The sequence below is a fragment of the Larimichthys crocea genome, chromosome XXI (genome assembly GCF_000972845.2).
Source record: "Larimichthys crocea isolate SSNF chromosome XXI, L_crocea_2.0, whole genome shotgun sequence".
Taxonomy (NCBI): domain Eukaryota; kingdom Metazoa; phylum Chordata; class Actinopteri; family Sciaenidae; genus Larimichthys; species Larimichthys crocea.
The window spans coordinates 6,748,634-6,771,585 of NC_040031.1; the positions used below are offsets into that span (position 1 = coordinate 6,748,634).

The following is a 22,952-nucleotide window of genomic DNA, read 5'->3' on the forward strand; positions in this document are numbered from 1 at the left end:
AGGAAAGTATCTGCAAGTAAAGGATTCAGATTCTTAAAAAGAAACAGTTTGCATAAGGGAAACGAAATCTACAAAGCAGTCAAGATACTACATGAGCCAGAAAATGACACACACAAACTCAACTGTCATAGGTAAGAGTTGAGAGTATGTACATTTTTTTTATAAAAACAAATGCTTAAGAAATAGAAACTGAGCTATTAATTCTTCTGAGGACATGCAGGCTCATTATGCACCGTGGAGGAGATGTGAGAGGAAGAGAAGTAGCTTTTACTCAAAAAAGTGCCCGGGGAGAGAGAGAGAGAGAAAGAGAGAGAGGGAGAGAGATAAAATGATGGGAACGCTCAACAAAAAAAGGCACAGGCTGCCTGCCTTTGTCTGTCTTCCAGTCTGTGTATTAGCTAGTAATGAGCTCCTAATTGTGTAGCCAGGCCATGAAGTCACTGCAGGGGTTGAAAAGCAGTGTGAATTAATTGTATCTGCCAAAAACACAGACGCAAAGAGAGCGATAGAAGAACAGAAAGAGAGAGCACAAGGTGAGGGCGAGACATAAAGGCATCTGAGATAGAGATGCTACATTAAGGAGAGGGGGTAAAGGCGGGTGATGGGGGCATTACAATGGGAATGTTTATTTCGACAGAATCTAGATAAGGGGAAAGAGCGCCAGCGGCCCTCACCTGTGCTCTCTGTCTGTCTCCTATTTCCCTTTTCCTCTGTATATTATAATATCTACTCAGCTGAATGGTAATGAGCCAAAATGGTAATAAGTGAAATGGAGGACCTTAGCTTAAATGGTAGAGGGTGTATGAATAGTTCCCACAGTGGCAGATGATGTTGTAACTAAAGGTCATTCCAACAAGATTTCCGTCCATGTGCTATCTGTAAAAGGCCAACTTAGACACAGAAGCAACGTGACAGGAAAAGACATGAACGGTGATGAGAAAGGTCACCAAAGTATGAGGTGACCAATTTCTTCCCAACTGGTAATTACACTCAGGGCGATGAGTTCACATCATAGGGATAGCTCACTCTGATGCTCTCTGTTGAGCTCTTCTCTTTCCCGCCGTGTGTAACGCGCGGGGGATGTTAAATTTGTGTGTTTCGTGTGTTTGACTGCAGGTGCGTGCGCAGTGTTTGTTTGTCTAAATCTATCTCGACACGATCACAGTGTCGACGGCCCCCATTGTGCCTCCTGGTTGCCACTTAATTCATCTTCACCGGTGAGCCTGGTTCATCTGGCTTCACTTCCCCTCTGAGAGATCAGCTGCATTACTCAGACCTGTAATTTTGTTATGCTCACTCACACACACAGAGCCCTGGACCTCTATGTTGTCATGGTAATGGCTAAAATGTACTTTCAACACTGCATTGGGCGAAAGCTTCATATGCTCACAGGGTTCATGTTATGAAAGCCAACTATGTCCTTTTCACTGTGGAACATGCTCTTGCTGCTAGATATTGCATGCGGACTAACGCGCGCCTTGACACCCCCATAGCTTCCCCCTGGGTCAATATCATCGTCTATTGTTTCTGATCCCCTTTGAACTGTTTCAGATTCAAAGAGCAGTGCATGAGTCTGCACCAACAATTAGTGCCATCCACCTCATTTCTCTTCACCGCAGATGCACTAGTACGATCGGTGGTAATGGAACGGGGAGCGGCGACTGTGCGGTGGAGGATGACGTGGCTGGTCTGACAAAGACACACTGCTTCCAAGGCTCTGCACAGCACCAATAAAGATAAACCAAATGACAACAAATAGCCTCTTGGATGGCTCCCACTCTTTGGGCTTGTTTTTTTTCCCCTGAGGCTTTATTTGCTTTCATGTGAGTTTGTGGTCACCTAATTCGTTTTGGTTCACTGCTACTGATCCGAGGTTATCCTCCAAGAGGGTTAGTTACAAGCATCACTGCATGACACCACACGGTCTCATGTTATAGCCTGTGGTTATGCATGCATATGTGTTGCTTAACTTTTAGTGTGTTTGTGTGACTAGACAACATACAAGTGTGCACATTTTTGTCTGTCTGCATTTATGTATCTGTGTTTACACTTGCGCATGTCCATTACATAAGAGTGTCTCCATCTGTGCGTATGCAAATGCACTGTCTGTGTGTGACTGGTTGCAGAGGTCAGTCAAGGAGGAATCTATCATAATCCATCATAATCAGCTGCTGTGCTGTTTCTTCAGGACAGATGAGCTTCTGACCCATGGCGGACACGGTGCAGATGAGAATCACATGAGGGTGAAATGTGATGTTTTCCGGCTTGACTGGTTACTGTGTAAGACGTTTTCAACTCTGTTGGGGGCTTTTGTAGACAGCGCAAGAAGGTCAAGGTGTCTACAAAAGCATTGCATTTTACGTGCACATCTTTCCAGTGAATGCACAAATCTCGTTTTGGAAATGTCACCTGGAAATTTTAGCTGCATCAGAAAGACCACGTGTCAGACATACTGATGGAGTGACGGACATGCCATTGTCTGAGCATTAAGAGTAACCAAATCGTGTATGTGGGGATACAATATGTGCATTTCGGCTATTTCTTTTTAGAAAATGTATTTTTACATCCACACACTAAGGATAGTTTGCTGTGATTTGTCTGGATTGATTTGGAAGATTATGTTATCATGTTTTGAGTTCCAGAAATATAAGGAATGAGATATCTTTACAAAGTGGAAGACTAGTTGGTCAGGTATCTTCTCTTCATTGATTAGAAACATGACACAATAAACCATATTCTTTGTCATGTTAGAAAGTCAACAAAATATCCATCAAAAGCAGGTACATGAGTTAAAGGTCTAGTGCGTAAGATTTAGGATTTAGGAATTTATTGGCAGCATTGGAAGTTAGTGTATAATCACCTGAAATAAGAACCGCTATGTTTGCATTGTCTTTTAATGAGTCCTTTATATCAATAGTAAGATCAGATACTCTTCCATGGAGTCCGCCATGTTGTATGTATGTATGTGGACTTTTGCTTTTAATGTCAATTTGACAGCCAGAGTTTTTCATACATGCTTGAAAGGAGAGGGTGAGACAAGGGAAAGTATTCATTTGGTTGCAGTCTGCAACTTCGCCACTAGGTGCCACTAGATCCTACACACTGGACCTTTAATATAAAAACATATAAATATTTTATAACTAGTTTCAGCCTTGAACTCATCCCATTTCTGCATCTCACATGCTTAAGCACACCTTAATCTTAATCTTTCACTCCCTCTTTGACTTCAAATTCATCTCATCTCTCATCCCTCACCCCTCAATCCCTCTACCCTCATCCCTTCATCCTCTTCTCTCCATACTTCATCCCTACATCATTTCGGTTCACCTTTATCCTTTGTTAGTGAATACAGTTTTTTAAAGTGACACATTGTCAACACTTCAAAAGCCTTCAAATATCATTATACGAGTCCTCTGAGTTTACAAGTGAACTTTCGAAGTACACTAAAGCCCTATCCATGTCTTTGGAAATCCCACCAATCCCTCATTAAGTGTCTGGAGTCATTACGCACAGGCTGGCCAGGCTGACATAGTGTCCTAGGCATAAAAAAAATTACTCAAATCTCAGGCCTGCAGCTTCTCATTAGAGCAGGCTGCACGGAGATGGACTCAATTACCATCTCTGACACAATGGACCCTGGGAAGACAAATGCTTTTGGCCCAATAATGGCCTGAACTTCCTGCCCTCTTCCCTACTTCACAAAGAACCCACCTCCACTTTCATTTACCCTCCTATACAGTACCTCTCTTGTGTTTCTATTCTACAGAGTTCAAAATATCAGAGGGTAAAATGGCTTTCTGCTTTTCAACCCTGAGGAGCAGGAACCCCTTTCGTCTTTGGTATTCATTGAACAAGTGAAAAGAATTTGTTTTGTGGCCTAGTGCTGAGGGCTGCTGCCAAGTCATGGTTGACAGGGAAGCAGCATTAAGGCAATTAAGATGGGCTTTGCATTTGGTTTTGGCTGACGAGAGTGTCTCTGTAAACAGCAGGTGGGATCAGGTGATTAGTTCCAGTGAAGATGAGCGCCTCGCCTCCCCTGGTCCCTGGCCAAGAGAGGATTACCCTTTATAAATACTGCACATGTACACACCGCATCGTATACATAACATTACACAAACACAAATGTATTTAAATCACTGAAATGCATGATCTCTACTAGAGAAGAAAGAGAATGAGCATCGGGAACCAAAGAGTATAAGCGTTCAGCGTGTGGGGCCAACATCTCAAAGGGTTAAGCCAGGTTTGTGACAGGACAGGGGTGGAGTCCTGTCTCATTGTCACACTTTAACTTCCAGCTTCTGCATTACTTCATTACCTCTCCTCCCTCAAACAATCAGGGAAATAATCTCCACACACCTTGACCCTTTTTATCATCCATTTGACACACTAATTCTTTAAATTTCATTTAATGAGCAGGTTTGTGTGTAGTGTGTAATAATGGGAAATTCAATCTCAATATCAAGAGGTCTTGAGTCATACCTCTGACAAATATTTTAAGTCAGCCAAACAGAGATTGATCTTATTTGTTCATTAATGCGCTCGCCTGGAGAAGTAGCCTCAAGTACATAATGGCTTTTAAATCCCTAGATTGGAATTTCACCTGAGAGGTTGTTAAATCAACGAGTGTCCGTGTGAGTGAGCATGCGATAATTAGTAAAAAAGCTTCATTGGCACCAACAAAATGTTAATCTGGTGTAAAGAGAAGGGGCGGGTCACGTCATTCTTTGTACTTTTCCCCTCGGACACAGGGTGGATATCAGAATAAGTTTCAGCTGCCTTCTACTCTCGCTCCATTGAGCCTGAGCAAATGCTTGTACTCTAATAGTAAGGTTACTGCAACACATGCAAAAAAATCTCCATGGTACACAAACTGCACACTTAAAACCTGGAAAAGAACCTGTCAGATAACTGTCAATGAGAAAGATGACTATAATACGTCGAGATGGACAAATTAAAATCAGTGCAGTCTGCAAATCACCTAAATTTCACACTCTGCAGCACCTCAATTATAATTGTGTAGTTTCACTTCAGGAAATGGCTTGTTTCATGAGCTGGCATTTCTTGCGTGTGAGTCTCAGACTTAAGAGTTTATCCCTGACCTATTAAGCAATCCCAAATCGTTGTGTCTGGTGATAGAAAGAGAAAAGAGATCCGCTAAAGGTCTCTGTAATTCTTAAGATCAGCCTAATCATCTTAATCTGAAAAATATATTGGCAGTAACGCTGCGCTTCTAAAACAGGTTTTATCACACAGGACACTGAATGCTTACGTAATCCCACTTGGCACACAAAAGGAAGACTCAAAGGGAAACAAATGTCTGTGTGATTGCAATATAAAAAAAACATGTCTCGTCAAAATCACCATTTCACTGTGATTAGATGTTTGGAAAATTGCATTTAATTATAGCATACAAGCGGGTGGTTGGAGTTGGGCTACTCTCTGGAATGATGAAATTGCCAGGGCTGTATCCCAATTACAAAGCAATTATGCAACAGGCTAAAGGTGTGTCCACATGAAAGTTTAGTGCAACATAATTATCGCCACAGCTATTTGGCAGCTGACGATAAGGCGCCGGGATATTATGATAAACAGAGACAAATCATACAATGCTATGTCAATGTACAAAATATTATTTGAGCAGCATGTCCCTTTAAACATTACTGCTTGTTTCTCTTACTGGCTGATATAGACTGAAAACAATCAGTAAGAGGTCACCTCATCACATAATGACAGCATGAGTGATATTAAGTGTTTTCGGAGTGATTTTTAGATCGATTTGGGAATACATTGGATCCATATTTATTTTAGCATCTTAAGGGACAAATGAAAGTCATGTGAAAACCCAAATATATGAAACCACATTCACGCCACGTGTATTTTCGCAGGATCAGCAAACAAACAGAGGATCAGCTGCCCTGATGTTATCTGTGTCTCTCTCTGGCTTTTTGTTGACCTTTAAGGTAATGTTTGTTTGCTCTGACAGAGGGATGCTGGAATTTCAGTCCAAAATAGCCTGTCAGTGTCCACACTTGCTGCCACGGTGGCAGTGAGACACAGTACAGCAAACGACTGCTGATCACTGGGGACAGCGGGGGGAGCCAGCTGTCATCCTGCCAGGGTCCGTTCACTCTCTGACAGAAGGCGAGGCAACGCAGGGGACGCATGCAGCAGGTCACTCTCCTCTCGGGGAGGGGGGGGGGGGGCACCGTAGATGAAGATAAAAGTGGGGAAAACCAAGGTGACTGGACAGGGTAAAAAATGCGCCACGTAAGCTCTAAACAACTCTGTAGCTGTGTCCAAATGCAAAGGTGAGCTTAGCCAAAGTCTGTAGACTGAATACATCACAACAGATCAACAGCTTCAAGGTCAAACATTTGTAAAGACTCAACAAGAGACCCACAGCAATAGACTGGCTAAAATATATACTCTAGCACCTGCATACAACCTTGTGTAGGTCTACTCCAACTATAAAACATAACAACTTAATGAGCAATTAAGTGCTAAATTACCTTGATATTTTATAGGCAGAATATACAGTATATGCAAAAGCTTAACTGCCCTCATGGTGCACAAACTAAAGCTTTTGCCCAGAGTGATAGTACAAACACAGCAAAAGCTGAACATCCCGTAGACTGGTTAATTACACTTATTAAGCAGAATGGGTGTGGCAATTAATCAAGGACTGTCTTTTTGTGAGTCCAATCCCTGACATGGGACACATCTGTTCAGTATTTTTAAGATTATAAAAGTTTGTTATTTAATTCATATAAAAACGAGATGGTAGATGGTCGGTTGGTGTTGCACATAATATAATGAGGACGACACACCAAACGTGGCCGGGCTGCTGATATATCCCACAAACTTTCGCTTGTGGGCAGATTAATCATGCAGTTTACTGCTTGCTTCCACGGTTGCTGCAGTTTATATTCACAAATGATATGGATCAGTGCAGAGCCTGCATCTGAAACTGCATCTTATTTAAGCAGTAAAATTACTTAATTTACATTAAATACACAATAAATCTCAGATGTGATTGCTATCCTCCACCTCTTGAATGTCACAGTTCGCTGAAATGAACTTTTCTCTGCCTGATTATTTCCTTTGCTGCTCCTTCTGAGCAGAAAGGGATGCTGCAGCTCCGCCTTTCTTCCCATGTACCCTAAAGGATTATTCAAAACTGAAAAACAATGGCATGTCAGTTAAGAGAGAGGCGGCATTTGAGATAATAAGAGGGACCGAGGGGTGTGATTTGTGGACAAAAATATGTTTTTTTGTTTCTTTAAGCTCCACATCCACATGTTCTCCAGTAAAACTGAAAACAGAGTGGGGTGCTGTCCACTGGAAAGTTTGTGATAGGTAAACTGCCTGTCCTCGGATGAAATCAGAAATGTGTGTATGTGTCCATGTGTTGTGAAATACACTTAGAGACTAGAGCAGTCTTAAACCTCTCAGTACATCTCAAGTTACCCTTTGGGTCTGGCACTGTAGACAGTTAAAATCAATGTCTAGCACAAACTGTCCTCATGTTATCTCCACTGAGAGTAACTATAGATAGTATACACTGCACTGGGTAAAAGCACTGAGTAAACACTATATGTGCTGAAGAGCAAGAGTGATGTATTCATAAGTCGACAAAGTCGAATGGCTAGGATTCAAAATAACTTCGAATTTATCCAAGAAGGAGGTGTGATCTTGACATCCAAGGACGCGGTGGATCAATATCAGGAAACCACAAGGGATTAACAAAGCTTCTGCATCACTGCATGGCAAATTAGTTAAGATCAATCCAAAATCAATATGTAATGAGCTGACTTCTAACTTTTTCCAGTACATTTTACTCCTCTGTTTCTCTCTGTCTCCTCCGATCCATATATCCTAGAGTTTATGAAACATTTAGCATCATGACTTATAGATCAGAGATGTTCAAAGAGAATGGACAGCAAGGCTACCCTTGAAGACAAAAACACAATGTAATTTACACCTGATGGTCAAAGATCCCACAATGTACAAATGCGCCTTACTGATCAAAATCATACAGCATGCATAATGTGTAGTTACTTTTCACTGATAAATCACGAAACAGAATACACACAATGAGTGCTTACGGTAGTTAAAAGCTGCACTCTAACCAAGGTCTGAAACGTGACTCCAGTCATGTGGCTTTGTTTAACAACTCTGGGAACTAAAGCCCTCCTTAATCCCTGGCCTTCACTCTGCGACTATGGCTGGAAGCATATCAAGCATGTCAGCCACTCTCTTTCTCTTACTCTCTCTCTCGCTCCTTCCCTTTCCTGTATCAAAGACATGCAAAGATAAGCACGGACACACAGCAATTTATTGAGCCAACTGGCCTGTCTCTGGGAAGCCACGGTGCAGCAATACAGAGCACAATAAGCAGCAGACAATGCCATTCTGTCTCCCTGTTCAGCGAGGGGAAATGACCCAAATTGTGTGTCTTTGGTTGTGGATGAAAATATCCGTTCACCTGGGCTGTCTGTGTGTGTGGCCTGGCCTTTCAGAGCTCTAAGAGCTTAATTATTCGAGATGAATGACAGAACATAGTTGTTAGAAGAAGTTATTACAAATGTATGAGTCATTTTTAAGGCTTTAAGGCTGAAAACATGTTCAAACGTGATCCTGCATTTTATTGGTGCACGTAAATCAAAGGGAGACAGTCCTATAGTCATTCTACGTATTCAAACAAACACAAAGTGACAGAATAACTTTTTGCAATATCTGATATCAGTGATAAAACATTTTTGGTAGCACTGATTTCAAATGTAGCAACTGCAATGTTTAAAAAATGCGTCTATATAGTATTTTATAACCACACATATATCTGTTAATTACAGGATATATAATCCAGGCAGCTGTGGGTGCTACAGCAATGTAATCAAACATTTATAAAGTTGGCATCACAATGCTGATCCTTAACAAGCAATAATCATCCTGGGGGGGTAGGGGGGAAATAACTGAAGCAAAGCTAATTCATCTTTCCAACGCTGTACCAAAATGTATTTATATCATCATTCCCCGGTGCATGACCAAGCAGACCAGCTGAACAGCTTCAATATATTTTCGTGCTGCACACCACAACACCATAAACTCTCCTTGTTTGTAACTGCGTTGCAACATTCCATTGTCTGTGGATCCTGTGGCTGAATCTCATATTACATAATAGCACTGATTTATCTCATCTAGCTTTCAAGGCAGTGGAAAGCTGTAATGATTGGAGCCCAGTCCAGGGCGATGTCTGTGAAGTCTGTACGCATCCTCTGCAAGGGAGTACAAGATCAGTAGATTTTATATCTCATTATCACTATGGGACAGATGCTGCACAAAAGGACTGCGACTACATTTAATCAACAACTCACAGATATAAACTTCTAAAAGAAGAAGCAACACTTATTGAATCCAAATAGTAAACTGCAGTCGTAGTTATGTAGCATTTGTTCAGAAACATGTTATTGTATGGTGAAATGTGTGCAGGAAATTAACTGCACCCACATACTGTATCATCAGATGGGTGACATTCATAACTGCAATTATGTATACTAAAAATATTTAGCTTTTACAATGTGCATTTAGAAAAACCCCTGTAGCACACCTAGCATGGAAATTCTACTCCATTCATACATATTTTATTTCCCTCATTACAGACTCTAGGTGGGATAGAAAATTCCTCCAATGTAATGCCATATCTTCAAATGTCAATATTGTGATTATCATTTTAATAGGTTTTGCCCGGCCAAGACCAAAATAGATTTTGAAATGTATTAGACCTAATGTCTGGACTAAATGTCAAATTGTTGTGACAGAATGGCCAATTTACTCTTAATATTATTGGTTCATTTGTAAACAAATTGAACCAATAGCAATAGTGTCCTGTCAGAGGACAATAATAGCTGGTAATATGCTCTATTTTTACTCATATGTTGGCTTGGTACCAATACAACACACACTGGCATTATTATTACCTTAGGCTGGAACACAAAGTTCCAAGATTCAAAGTTGACAGCACAAACTAAGCAGCACTGAAGCAAACAAACTACAGTAATATTGAGGGAGAAATGTTCAATCCTTTGTACATGCGCCTTTGCTCGAACACAGCAAACTAGGGTGGGGTTTTGACAGCCTATATTAAATCTCTACTCCACACCTAACATAATGGTATTTACACTTCATGCTCACAGTCATCGGCAACATCCTTTTCATATGCGTGTGCAAATACGCACTAACTAGGTGTGTTTACTGTGTTAAGATTTAAAAGTCGACATACTGTGCATTCTGCAGGGCTTGTGTGCTTATGGAGAGAAAAAATGTCATTTGATGTAGCGGTATTAATAATAATAATAAAAAAAATAAAGTCACAGTAGACATATTGACATGTCACAGTCAGGAAAGCGCAGGTGTTACTAATAACATTAACTCTATTGAATGATTCCAGTTAACCATGACAGTGTGACAGTGAGCCAGCATTCACAATCCCAGCAGCCCTGAAACCAAAGCGTGCTCGGTGAAATCCAGCCATCATTAATTTCGTTGTTTACACCGATGCTTCTCCAACTGCCAAATGTATTCCATAAACAAGACCTACAGTACCAGGAGTGTTTGTGCTAGCACCGGCTACATTCATCCAATGCACCTAATGGACATTTGGATGCACTGAATACACCGTGGACGTGACTGAGGTTCATGCTAAAAACGCAATGCTTTTATTACACTCTATTAAAGGTCCACGTTGAACATGTTAGTTGCTATCTACTTGGATAAACTTTGCATGCAATGATTTGCATGCATGTTGATTCAGGAGGAATTCCAACTCACCTGAACTTTTCCTTTACCCTTTTTCTGATATAATACACATGCAGGATTATGTTAAAGGGCAGTGAATGCTCCTTGCATTGTCATCATAACCATACATACTTTGAAGCTGTTTATCATCAACAACATGCACAATTCATTTTCCAGCATGCTGTAATAACCGGTGAGTGGATGTCACTGAATGGATCACCAGTCTAAAAACTACAGCTGCAAGTAAAGTGCCAACTGGCTGTCCTATGTATAAACTCCTGTTCAAGTGTCCTCCACCCGGGGCCCCCAGCTGCCATGGTGGGGGCTGGAGAACAGATTGACTTGTCAACACACTCCTGTCAACAACCTCTCGGTCATAACTTAACCTGGAGGCGAGTGGAGACTCTAACCTCATCTCTGTCAAACATATAGAGGATGAAAAAAAGGCATGGAGTGTGTCTGTATAGCATAAATATTCTCAGCCAGAGGTGAAGGGGACATGCACCCTGTGCAATGTATTCGACATGCATGACAAACTCCGAGAGACTCGCCGCTGCCCCAGCTCCTACAACTTGCAGTTTACAAAGAAAGAAACCCCGTTCAGTCAGATAACTTCGTCTTACAAAGGCTCCAATAAGTAAAAAAAATAAATAAAAGCTGTGAATAGTAGAGCTGTGCAGCGAACACTTCAAAAGATTTTACATGCACCCCCTCCTCCTCCTTCCTACTCCAACCCAGACGTACACCGGAGCGTGTCGGCGCCGTGACAACAAACATTACTTTGCTTTAAAAAAAAACAAAAAACTTACCAACAGTTCTTGAGCCTGACCCCGAACCAAGCAGAAGGTACCAAATCCACATCATACGGTCCCCCCACCCCACCCCCCGGCCTGCCCGTACTCTGTCCTGCCCCGCCGCGGGGCCAAAAACTGGGGGCAAATAAGAAAAACTTCTCCGATACAGCTCCTCCAGCTTACTGTATCTCTAAAGTCCGAGTTTGTTCTTTCGGGAAAACTAGCACTTGGTGTGAGAGAGGTGGGTTCGCGTTAAGGGGAGTCCGGTTTGGGGAGTCCCAGGCTGGAGTTGGAGGAAGGGGCTTCGGGGTGGCGGCAGGCAGGCTGGGGAGTCGGTCGCTCGTGTGTTGGTGCTGAGAGAGGCGGAGTCGGAGACAGAGAGCCGGAGAGCAGAGGTCGGCCAGTCCGGGACAGCGGTTCCCAAACTGCGGGCGAGGGACCGCTAACGGTCCCCGGTAGCTACACCAGGAGCTATTTAATTGCACCGTTACTCACGGTGAAACTCGCATATTAGAAAAGACGACACCAACATGAATTAGGGGGACAGTTAGCTGGTAGGAGTGAACCTCATGCTACATAAGGGGCCAGCTGGTTTTCTTCCACATGGAAAAAGGGGGAGGCCTGGCCACAGACAAGCATGCCCACATTCATCTGTCAAGAATGAAACTTTATTGATTCAAAAACTATACTAGAAAAAGTGATCTAAAGAGAGATAAAAGCATTATCGAAATGTATGTCACATTAATCATCACACTGTAAATCACATTTTGAGGATGAAACTATACCATAAAGCAGGACTAATGTCATTATAAAGCTAGGACAGTAAGACATATAATGCAAACTGCACTATCCAATTACATTTTACACATACTGGACCTCAATAAAAATGGAATTGATGTCTCTCATTCTGTCATGTATTTGTGTTGGCAGCCTCTAGCAGACACAATATATGTGATCGGACGTGTTTGGTAGATATGAATTGATGCATCAATGCAAGCAGACCAGTCGACCAGGCACCAGAACTTTGTTTCTCTCAGTTCAGCCTCCCAGGAAGTCCTTTTCAGTAATCAGCTTCAATCTGGAGATTTTCTCTTCTGGCTGTGTGAGCTACTCAGGCATTTAAATGGTTGACCCGCTGAATCCACTGAGACAAATCCTTTTTAAAACAAAGAACAGAACAATGTAAGAACAGCCCACACCCACACCTTAATACTACAAACCGTTCCAGTTCAACAATTACACCCCAATGCAGGGCCGCTAAAAATTCATTTTATTCTTGTTTCATACCAGTAATTTCATTTTATCATCATTACATTTAAATGAGATATCTAATTTTATGTTTTAACCATATTATAAGCCATAATGTGACTTGCCAGCTGTGTGCCAAGCTTCACCCGCAGATGGTTCACCAGAATGTGGCCTGATATTGCTTGCCTGCTAAGGTGTTTTTGATAGGAATGAAAATATTTTGAAAGTGTAAAAAAAATAGATATGGAGGCAACAGATGGCACAAGGGAAAACTATTTGGAGCAACCTTTTTAACAGATGGTTTGCCTTGATGAAAGTTAAAAGGGGCAAATATACTAAATCAAAGCATGTAAGATTTTTTCGGTGTGGTAACAGAAAGTGAGAAAAAAGACACCCAGAAAGACATGTTCCTCTTTTCACTTGTGTTGTGATGTTCCTCAGCTCTAGTAACTTCCACACAGTGAGGACTTTAATATTTAACAACCCACACAGACACACAGAGAACCGTCCAGGCATTCATACACATGCACACCGTGATACAAGGCGAAAAGTAAGGAAGAAAGTATTCTCATGCTTTGCATTGGTGTTTCATGACAATTTAGGTTGAATGGAATTAAGAGAGGGATGAAGGGACAGGAGGTTTCACCTATCAAACCTCTCTTTATCATAGAAAAGCAGCTGTGCGCAGACAGACAACCTTGCTTCAAACAAATCCCTCCTTTTCATAGCATATGATTGGGTTGAGTCTCAATATCAGGCTCCTCCAGCTCACTTTATATTCATCCACACACACACTGCCTTATCAAGCCAAAGCCTCATGCAGTCTCAAACTCCAGGGGAGGATCTTGGCATGTCAGTCGGATCTGTTAAAAATTTGTCAAAGATTCCAGCTTGATAGCTTCTGCAGGGGCCTGCTGTCCTCATATCCCTCCATTGTCGCCTGCGGAGCCTTATGTATTTCAATCTGTTATGATGAGTCCTGATGTTAGATGATTGTGTGTGTGTGTGTGTCTACAGTTGGCAGATATGAATATTTTAATGATCATCACAGCAAACAAAAGAAGATACAAGTCTCCTCTACAGCAATCCTGAACACAATCAACACTAATAAAAGTAAATGCTTGCTGAGGAAGAAGAAGATTTGTCACTCAATGTTTAATGGATTTTATTTTTGCTCCCCTGGAGTTATCATTAACGTTAATGCTGAGCTGTTTCACAAATTACACAGCCTGATCCATGAACCAGAACGGTATAATCTGTTTCGAGGGGGGGGTTGTGCACTAGAGGGCTGTAAGCTAAAAGCAGAAAAAGGCTCAGCTACATTACTGATTGACACAGTGTTTCAGTCATGGCCATCAATTACTGTAGCTTATGCTATCTGTGAACAGCTCAGACCCAATTAGCTGCTGGCCAACAAATGGACTCATTAGGGGATATTAAACTCTAATATGAAGGTTGTTATTGACTTAATCGCAGGAGAAACCCAATTAGTGGCCAAATTTGGAAAATGACTCTGAGGTAGTGAGACGATCTGATTGGTGAAAAAGAAGGAGCCTGGCAATGACTTTGCCTGAGGGTGAGTGAGAGAAAGTGAGAGAGAGAGAGAGATTCAACCAGAGATATAGTGAGAGGTAAGGGGATGTATAACAGGGGCAACACAAAGGGAAACCATGTGAGTGTGTGCATGTGTGGGTGTGGAGAGAGAGAACAATACTTATTGAGCAGGGAGGAGGAAGAATGAATGAGTAAGTCGGCGGTAAGAGAAATATCAGGAGATGGATGAGGACAGTGAGAGATGAAGAAGGTAAAAAAAGATGGTGTGAGAATAAAGAGTGAAAAGGATCAGGGAGATATTGTAATAGAAAGGGGTGGCAAATGAGAGGAGAAATGTATTTGAACGAAACCTTCCTCAATACCTAAGGTATTATCGCATATTACAGACTATTACATGAAAGCTCTAGAGTATTACTGAAAGTAAATATACTGTAACTTTGCCAACAAGAGCAGCTGTCATCTATGCTAATAAATCACTTCATCTAACGAGACTGTGGAATGAGGACAAGAGAGAGCCATAATACACTCATGAGAGCTTCAGGATGACATGTCCTTGTTGTGTCAAGAGTGCCTTCAAGGTAGCTGTGAAATGCCAAGGCCCCTAAAGGACGGGGCGATGGCAGTTTCACTCTCTAGTGTAACTCTCTTGACATTCATCTTATATTTAATAACCAGCGTCCCGATGTGAAGGACATCTTTGTTTGTGAGCAAATGTGTGAGTCACAAAGCAATAGAGAGAGGAAAAACAGGAGAGAGGACACATCAAGGGACAATGCGCTAATGATTTCAGCAAACGTTTCTGCAGGCCCATTAAGAAGTTGACTTTAGTGCAACACACATTTCTCCCTCAACAACACCGTGCACACATATATAGGCTTATATGGCCAGCCATATGAAAACACATGCACAAACACACCTGGTTATACATTCTTGGTTACAGACTAATGTTCACTCAGAGTCTCCTTCATGCTTCTCCAAGTGCATTAATTGAACTTTAAGAGTGCACTCAGTATAGTGCAGATCTCCACCAGGTGTGTCTGGGGCCATGTGGGTGGGGAACGTGTCCAGCGTATATGCATGAGCGTTGTGACTCCTACTGGCCAGTTGAGAGGAATGGGAAGTAAGCAGTTAATAGTATAAAACAAAGGACTCAATAAAAATGTAAATCACGCCAACGATGAGAAGTCATAAAAGTTCCTAAAAAATAATAGGTTGATGGGTCCAGAAGTATGCAAGATTAGCTGCGGACATATGCACAACCAAATGTACGTTCCCCTTGAGGCTTATGCCTGGCTGAGATAATAACCATTCAATTACGTGATCAATGCCTTGTTCCATTGACATTAGTTAGCAAAGCTGACGTCTAGCCTGGTGGTGCTGTGGGGACTTTAGATAGGCATCAACAATTGAATCAGAGGGAGATAGAAAGGGTAGTTTGTGTGCGTGTGTGTGTGTGAGTGGCTGTCAATCTATAAGGCCCAGACTGAGAATTAAATAAGGAACATATATTGATTTGGGATTTCAGAGGCAGGATCCAGTAACAATTTCAGTGAGAAACGCCTGAAGCATCAACAATTACTTCCTTAATTAAGCTAGATTAAATGATTACCAGATTGGAATGGGTTACATAGCAAACTGCAAAAAAAAAAAAAAAAAAAGTGTGATAATAAATATGATAAATATAGTATTAGCACAATATTATTGTAATAAAAAATGCAGGCATCTGGCTATCAAAAACAAGACTAAACCCAGGGGTATCTGAGTGAATGTAAATAACTGGTGGCCTACTCTCTTCTGTAGGTTAACGGAAAATGTTAATTAAAACCCCCAAAGTAAAAGTGATAATGGGCCCCCAATACAAAAGTTAATTATAACACAATAACAGCAGCAATAATTGATCAATTAAATGTAACGATTTACACTTATTTAACAATAAAACATACACAGAAAACAGAATACACATAGCTAGCAGCTGTTTCTAATGGATAAATATCCAAATGAGCTCCTTCATAAAGCTGGAGGAGGCTGGATTCACTTTCTGTGGGAAACGGACTCTCAAGGCTTTGGTCTATTATCACATCTGGCAGTGGCATTTCTAAATAATAATCTCAAACAAGGTCAAGCCCAGCTGAGCAGTAGGCAATCTTCTCTCACTTACATATGATTAGTAGACATCAGCTAACTGTGAGCACTCGTCAAGGTTTCATCCCTCTCTTTAGGCAAGATATAAACTAAACAGTTTGTTCTACAATCTTAGACGTTACTCTAAATGATGAAATTATTGTCAATTGAGTTTAAACTATGCTTGATTAGAGGGGGCAGAAACACCAGGGGCGGTGTGTTAGACAGGCACTGTCCCCTGTGAAGCTTAATGTAGGCACAGTGGTGCTTTGAGCTAAAAGCAGCAGAGCACAGCCAAGGCTGATGGAAATGTCATTAGTTTTCTAGGTATTAGGCCATAAACCATAGTATTGGACAAATTGAAATCCTGACCTGATGAAAACTCAGGGGATGACTGAAGCTATAACAGGTGGGCTGTATAAATACGGTACCAAACTTCTGGGCAGTCTGACTATTGAGACATTTCACTCTGCCAACATGCTGGTGACTTTGGATAAAAAGTCAGGGGACCACTGAAATCTCTGTGTGCCAAATCCATCTTTGACATGTTGGTGGCACTAGATAAAAGGTCAGGGGATCATCAAAGGGCCTGTGTGCCAATACATCTAGTAGATGTGATATTTTACTGGAAAAGTTAAATCTTTGACATGCTGGGGGTACTAGATGAAAAGTAGGGGCTCACCAAAGTCATGAGATACATACTCTGGAGAACCTGAATATATGGAGAGCTGGAATATTTCTTTCAATCATACAGTTGTCCAGCCATTTCACATAAAACCAAAGTTGTTAACCCCATGGTGGCATTCAAGGAAAAGTCAGTGGATAACCAAAGTCTTTAGGGTTCAGCCAATGGGGATCATAAATATCTATTGGAAATTTTCATGTATATCCAATATTTATCAAGAAATTTTAGTCTGGACCATAGACCATAGAATAATAAGAGCTTACAGGTCTAAAAAGTGAAGCCCCAAGTGCCAACTGGATAGAGTCTTTTTTTAAAAAATGACCCTTTATTTATTACCTCAGTAAATCTCAGGAGTTTATGGTCTCAGTTGCTAGCTTGAAGTCTTTTTTAACACAGCATGATATTTGGTTTGTAAATTATGGTCCCATTAAAAGTAAAATGGACAATAAAGTCCTTGTGATTGACTAGTTGCTAGCACAGTATGTCACCATACTCTTTAGTCAGATCCAATTTGAATAGAAGCATAGCCATGCGTATCCTTCCCAGCATCCAACCTTTCGTCCAAATGAAATCATTTCTGGCTCCAACATCCAAAATGGTTCCAGTCAGAGTGCCAAAGTTGAGTCTTCAAAATGGTAGCCCACAAACCAAAGGGTGACATCATGATGACTCCATGTCTCTGTCCTAGCCGCTTCCAGGTGTAGCTAGTGTCATCGATCAAAAACATCACATTAAAGTGAATAACTGTGGTTAGCAAAGGCAACATTAAAATGGGCTTACGGATTAAACAGAATCAAAGACAGGTGCATGAAATCAACTGTACAGACAAATTCTGATAGAATATTGAAGAGGAGTGGGAATATTGCAGACAGTAGTGAAGTGAAGTGAAAGAGAGGAGGAAAACAAAAGGACAGATGAGAGCATCAGGGCCAGAAGGTCATTTGATGAAGTGAGGCTAGGATGAAAAGAGGCACCAGTGCTCCCAGCAGGCTTGGCCTCTTTTATAGCAATCATTTTGGCTTGGCCCACTGCTCACACCCACAGGCTGCCTTCGTTTAAAGGACCACAAACCGTCGCAGGTGTTTCTCATGGGCCAAAGTGGGCCATTCATTTCCTGCCTTCCTGCCATGCCATGGCCCTGTTCTGCATTATTTCATCAGACTGCTTGGTGCTCCAGGCTATATTTATGTTAGATAAAAAGACCCAGATTCGTGGGATGGTAACATTGGGAGTAACCTTGAAAATATTACAGCAGCCTTGTATGTCTACGAAATACCCAATGAACAAATATGCATAGTGCCAGAAGGTGAGTGACATGCTTGAGCTATTGAAGTGTGAATTAGAATAGAAGGAGCAATGGACAGTGATTGAGAACAAAAGAAAGTTGAAGCAAGCAGGAAAAAAATTGGAATTGGTTCATACATAAGATTCAACAGCCAAGTGCATGAATATAGATGGGTATGTGAAAAGGGGTTAGGAGGAATGGGAGCATGAAATATCTTAACTAAACTGAAAGTTATGGCTGTTAAGAGAGGTTTCGTCAAGGGCGTGATAGCGGATCATGTGTGGAGTTCAAAACTGCTTAAGAGACTAAGCGCAAGAGGATGGCAAGAGGTACCAGCACTGTAATTGCCTAAAGGTTTCTTGACAGGCCAGGACTAAAAGAAATAGTTTGGTCTGGTTGCAGCTGCAGCATGGAGATTGACCATGAGAGGAGGAAGTTGGGGTTTGAATTGAAGGGGCAAGAGTCAGTGTAGTCAGAGTTTGCCAGTTGGGTAACACCAGTAAGATCTGCAAAACTCTGGGATAATAAGCAACCACACAATAGACACATACTCACGCCCGGTTGCTCTGGGCTATGATTGTAGCAACGAGGAGAGGGGAAGGAAGGGAAAATAAGGGGAACGGCAAGAGGGTGGTAAGAGAGCTTGCTGAGAAGGGGCCTTTGATCACAGGGTAAAGAATTACCAGTCAATGCCCACTGCTGGCTAGACCCCGATCCCAAAGCACCATGTGAAATATCCATATTCAAATATCAACCCATTTCTTTCTACGCATCTCTTCATTTATTGACAAGCACACTGACACACACACACACACACACACACACACACACACACACACAGATAAAAATTTTTGCTGTTGTATCTCGCCTTTGATGAAGTTTCTTTAGGGTCACTGCTGAGGAGCCCTGCGGCTGTAACACACAGCAACATAAGGTGACGCCGGACTGCACACACACACATCTATATTTTAGTAAGCACTGACACACTCAGACCGAAAAAAGAAGCCTCTGAACAATAGCAGCTGAAGAGTGGAACATATAGTTAAGATACAGGAGATCTTTAACAAGTGTGGAGACAACATGGTCAGAAGTCTAAACTTGTCTCCGACTGGATGACATAAAGGCCATTTAAATTCAAAACAGTAAAGAAAGCAACATGATTCACCTATAAATGAGTCCCACATTGCTACTACAAAACACACTGAAATGTCACCAGAATTTATGTGCAGTAATAGAAAGTCTCTAAGCAGCATTTGGGTACGTATCTCCCTACCCTCTCAAGCATGCCTGGAGCTTACCCCGCTGGCTGATACAGAGGTGTGTGTGTGTGTGGGCTGATGGGGGTTTCCTGCCTGCTGTTAGGAGGGAGGAAATGTGAGCATGGAATGAGCATAGCTTTGATCCTTTATAATCCTCAAAGGAGGGGGGGGGCACCTCATAATGTCGGCAGGGGAAGGCCAGGGGGAATGTCAGTGCATGTTTGTGTTGTGCAGTCCCTATACAATAGCGTAACTATGCAAACTTGAAATGATTATTCATGTGCTTGAAATGTTTGCGAGAATCTTTTAAAAGAAGGTGGGGCACAATTCGTCTACCATAACATTTGATGAGGCGACAAACTGCCCTCCATTGCTAAAGTGCCTTAAAGACCCAACATGTTCTATAAATGTCAGTTGGGAGCAGAAAGCACTGGCCTCGATCTTTGTTTCCCCGTGGATAATTTAATTCAGAAAGTCTCATTAAATACCACTGCTGGTGGTGCCTGGGCTCAGACACATGCTGAGCCTGACCTTTCATCATAAGAATTAACATGACTGGATGCTCCTTTAATCAGACGGCCATTTCATTATCATCATCCTAATGGCGACTCATTTATCATGCTTAAAGACAAACTCTGCTCATCAAGTCATGACCTCCTGTGCGGTGACGTGGCCTCAGGTTTAAATGAGCTTTCCGATTGGCTACGGCAAAGACAGGCTTAAAACATCACCTCAAAGCATTCACATAAGTTGGATAGTGGATGTTAAATATGAGGGAGGGAGGAAAGTTTTATCGTATCCGCTCATTACTCCACTCACTCATACACAAAGATTTTAGGAGAAAAGTATTCTGTATACAGTGCAGCTATGACTCAAACGCTGTGTGAATAAACAGATACTGGGTACCAGAAACAAGCCAGTTATTTATGTTCCTTTGAGTTATCAGGTAGGGTTCTCAGTGAGTGTATTTGCCATCTTTTTGCCCATCTGCCAAGCAGTCCCATGGTAATGGAGATAGAATGGCCACATTAGAAGTGATTATATGTTTTTAGAGACCGACCTTTGAAGGTGGAAGTCTTTTCAAGGAATATAGTATGTGTGCAGACGCAAGAGTAAGCACAAAACAGATGGAAAGAGGGAGAGAGCTGTCTGTGCAACTATTTATTTGGAATCGTACAACCACATTCAGAGATGTGTGTTTGGTATTCCACCCACAGGTACAGATCACAAGGCCACTCTGAAACAGTCCAAGCTACCTTGGGACAGCTCCAGCTCTCACTTCACAGTCCTCCTGTATACATCCGAGACCCCGCAGGGCACTCAGAGGGGTGGTTAAAATTGGAACACATTCATCTCAATCCCCTGCCTGCCAGCACTAATGGATGTTAGCCTGTTTTGAAGAGACAATGAAATCGAAGAAAGACAGGATTTCAGGGTCCAATGGCAAATGTGGACGCAAGTGAAAAATACACTCCCTTTGTGCTGGCGTGTGTATTATACATGATTTGAATTCAGCAACAGCTTCTTTTTAGCCTTGAAAGCAAAGCTCACTTCCCTCTATTGTTTCACTTTAGCCCTGAAGTGTCAGTTTACTACAATCAGTTTGGAGAATAGAATTACTTTTCATTCTGCTCCATCTCCACATTGTCTGCCCTTTGTTATAAGGCCCATGTCCCATTTCCTTTACTACAAATAAAAGATGCATCAATAAATCTAAAGGATGATTGAATACAGACTCCTCTGCTACCAACAGAAACAAAGCTACCAGGCTGGGAAGGTGCATTGAAAAAAAACAAAAAAAAATGATTCTAAAGCATCTTGGATGCAATAACACCCTATATCTATGCTTTCAGCTCTATCTACACATCATAAAACATTTTCTATCTGCAACAGAATTGTGATTCTGGTGCTCATGCCTTGTTTACAGTTTTTATTTCTCTACTTTTCATGCCTTTCAAACTGCACACAATAGAAACTGCACTAGTTCACACACTATTTATTATGTATCTTTTTGCCTGTAATGTAGTTATGTCTTTTCCTGAAGAAAAATATCACCCCTCGAGACCACACCTTAATTCTCTTCATTGAAGAAGGAGAAGCAATATCACAAACAAAACAGACTGATATGTCTATTCTGCCAATTTGCTGCTCCAGTTTAGGACAAATCCATCAAAAATGCTTGAGTCCCTTGGTAAAAAAAACAACAACAAACAAACAAAAACACTATTTCTCTTTTATTTCTTTTGATTTATCGTCTTGCGGCTTATACCTTTTTAAATTTAGTGAACAGATGCCTGCTGGGAGTTTTTGGGCTACAGTACTAGCCATCCATAAATACTATACCATAACATTGTACTGTATTGATTTTAGTCTGTTAGCAGCAGGATCATGAGTGCTGTCTGGATTTCTATGCAGAGGAAGTGTTTGTGATGCTGCAGAGATCGAAAGTTCATCCTTTCCCCTTGCTGAACAGAGGTCATTAGCACATCTGCCACATAGTGTTGCCTCTCTATGTGCAGGTGCCATCGAGTACAAGTATAGCAGCAACAAAGAGGTGAGAGACTCATCAACAGAAAACATAAGAATGCAATGTGTTAGGGTATGTGACTACAGAGAGAAGGATGGAGGAGTCACAAATCAATTCACGTTGTACTTTTAGATTTAGTTCTACACAACGTCCATGTGAGACAAGGTTTTTGTTGAGAGGAAGAATTTTTTCAAAATACAAGAGTGCAGAGTTCATATGTAATCATCACTGCAGCCAATTAGTATCTGAGCTATAAGCTGCTTGTCATCTTGATTAAACAGTCACCACAGGGCGTCTGCTGAAGACACATTTTGTGTAGGTGGAAAGTACAAGGACAGACAGTGATGCCATGTCCTGTTAGTAAAGAAGTAAATGGATAAAATGATGTAAAAATAATTCAGAATCTGACAGTCTTGCTAAAAACACTTAGTAGCAGTAGTTCAACATGGTGTTATCAGTTCTCAAACAATAAATGTGTGTACAATTGTAACAATAACAAATGTCTTCTACACCTACCCAGAAATATTAAACACATGTAACATGGGTTACTCAGTTCGTCATGCTTCTCATCTGCTTCCATCATAATTACTCTGCTCTACAATGAGCATAACTGAATTTCATAACAAAGGCTTTTTCAAGGCAAAATCACATTTGTTTGGAAATCGCTCTCACTAACTTCGCAAGC

The 22,952-nt window shown here is 41.4% G+C and overlaps 1 protein-coding gene across 2 annotated transcripts in view; it reads right to left on the minus strand.

The window, feature by feature from the left end:
- ldlrad3 (low density lipoprotein receptor class A domain containing 3) overlaps positions 1–12,132 on the minus strand; it is a 74,053-nt gene extending 61,921 nt beyond the window's left edge. The window contains exon 1 of one of the 2 annotated variants that reach the window (XM_019258317.2): positions 11,604–12,132. In XM_019258317.2, the coding sequence (XP_019113862.1) occupies positions 11,604–11,658 (55 nt within the window). In that variant the 5' untranslated portion in view covers positions 11,659–12,132. The remainder of the gene's footprint in view (positions 1–11,603) is intronic. The other variant, XM_019258316.2, reaches the window with a different exon arrangement.
- Positions 12,133–22,952: the final 10,820 nt, after the last annotated feature.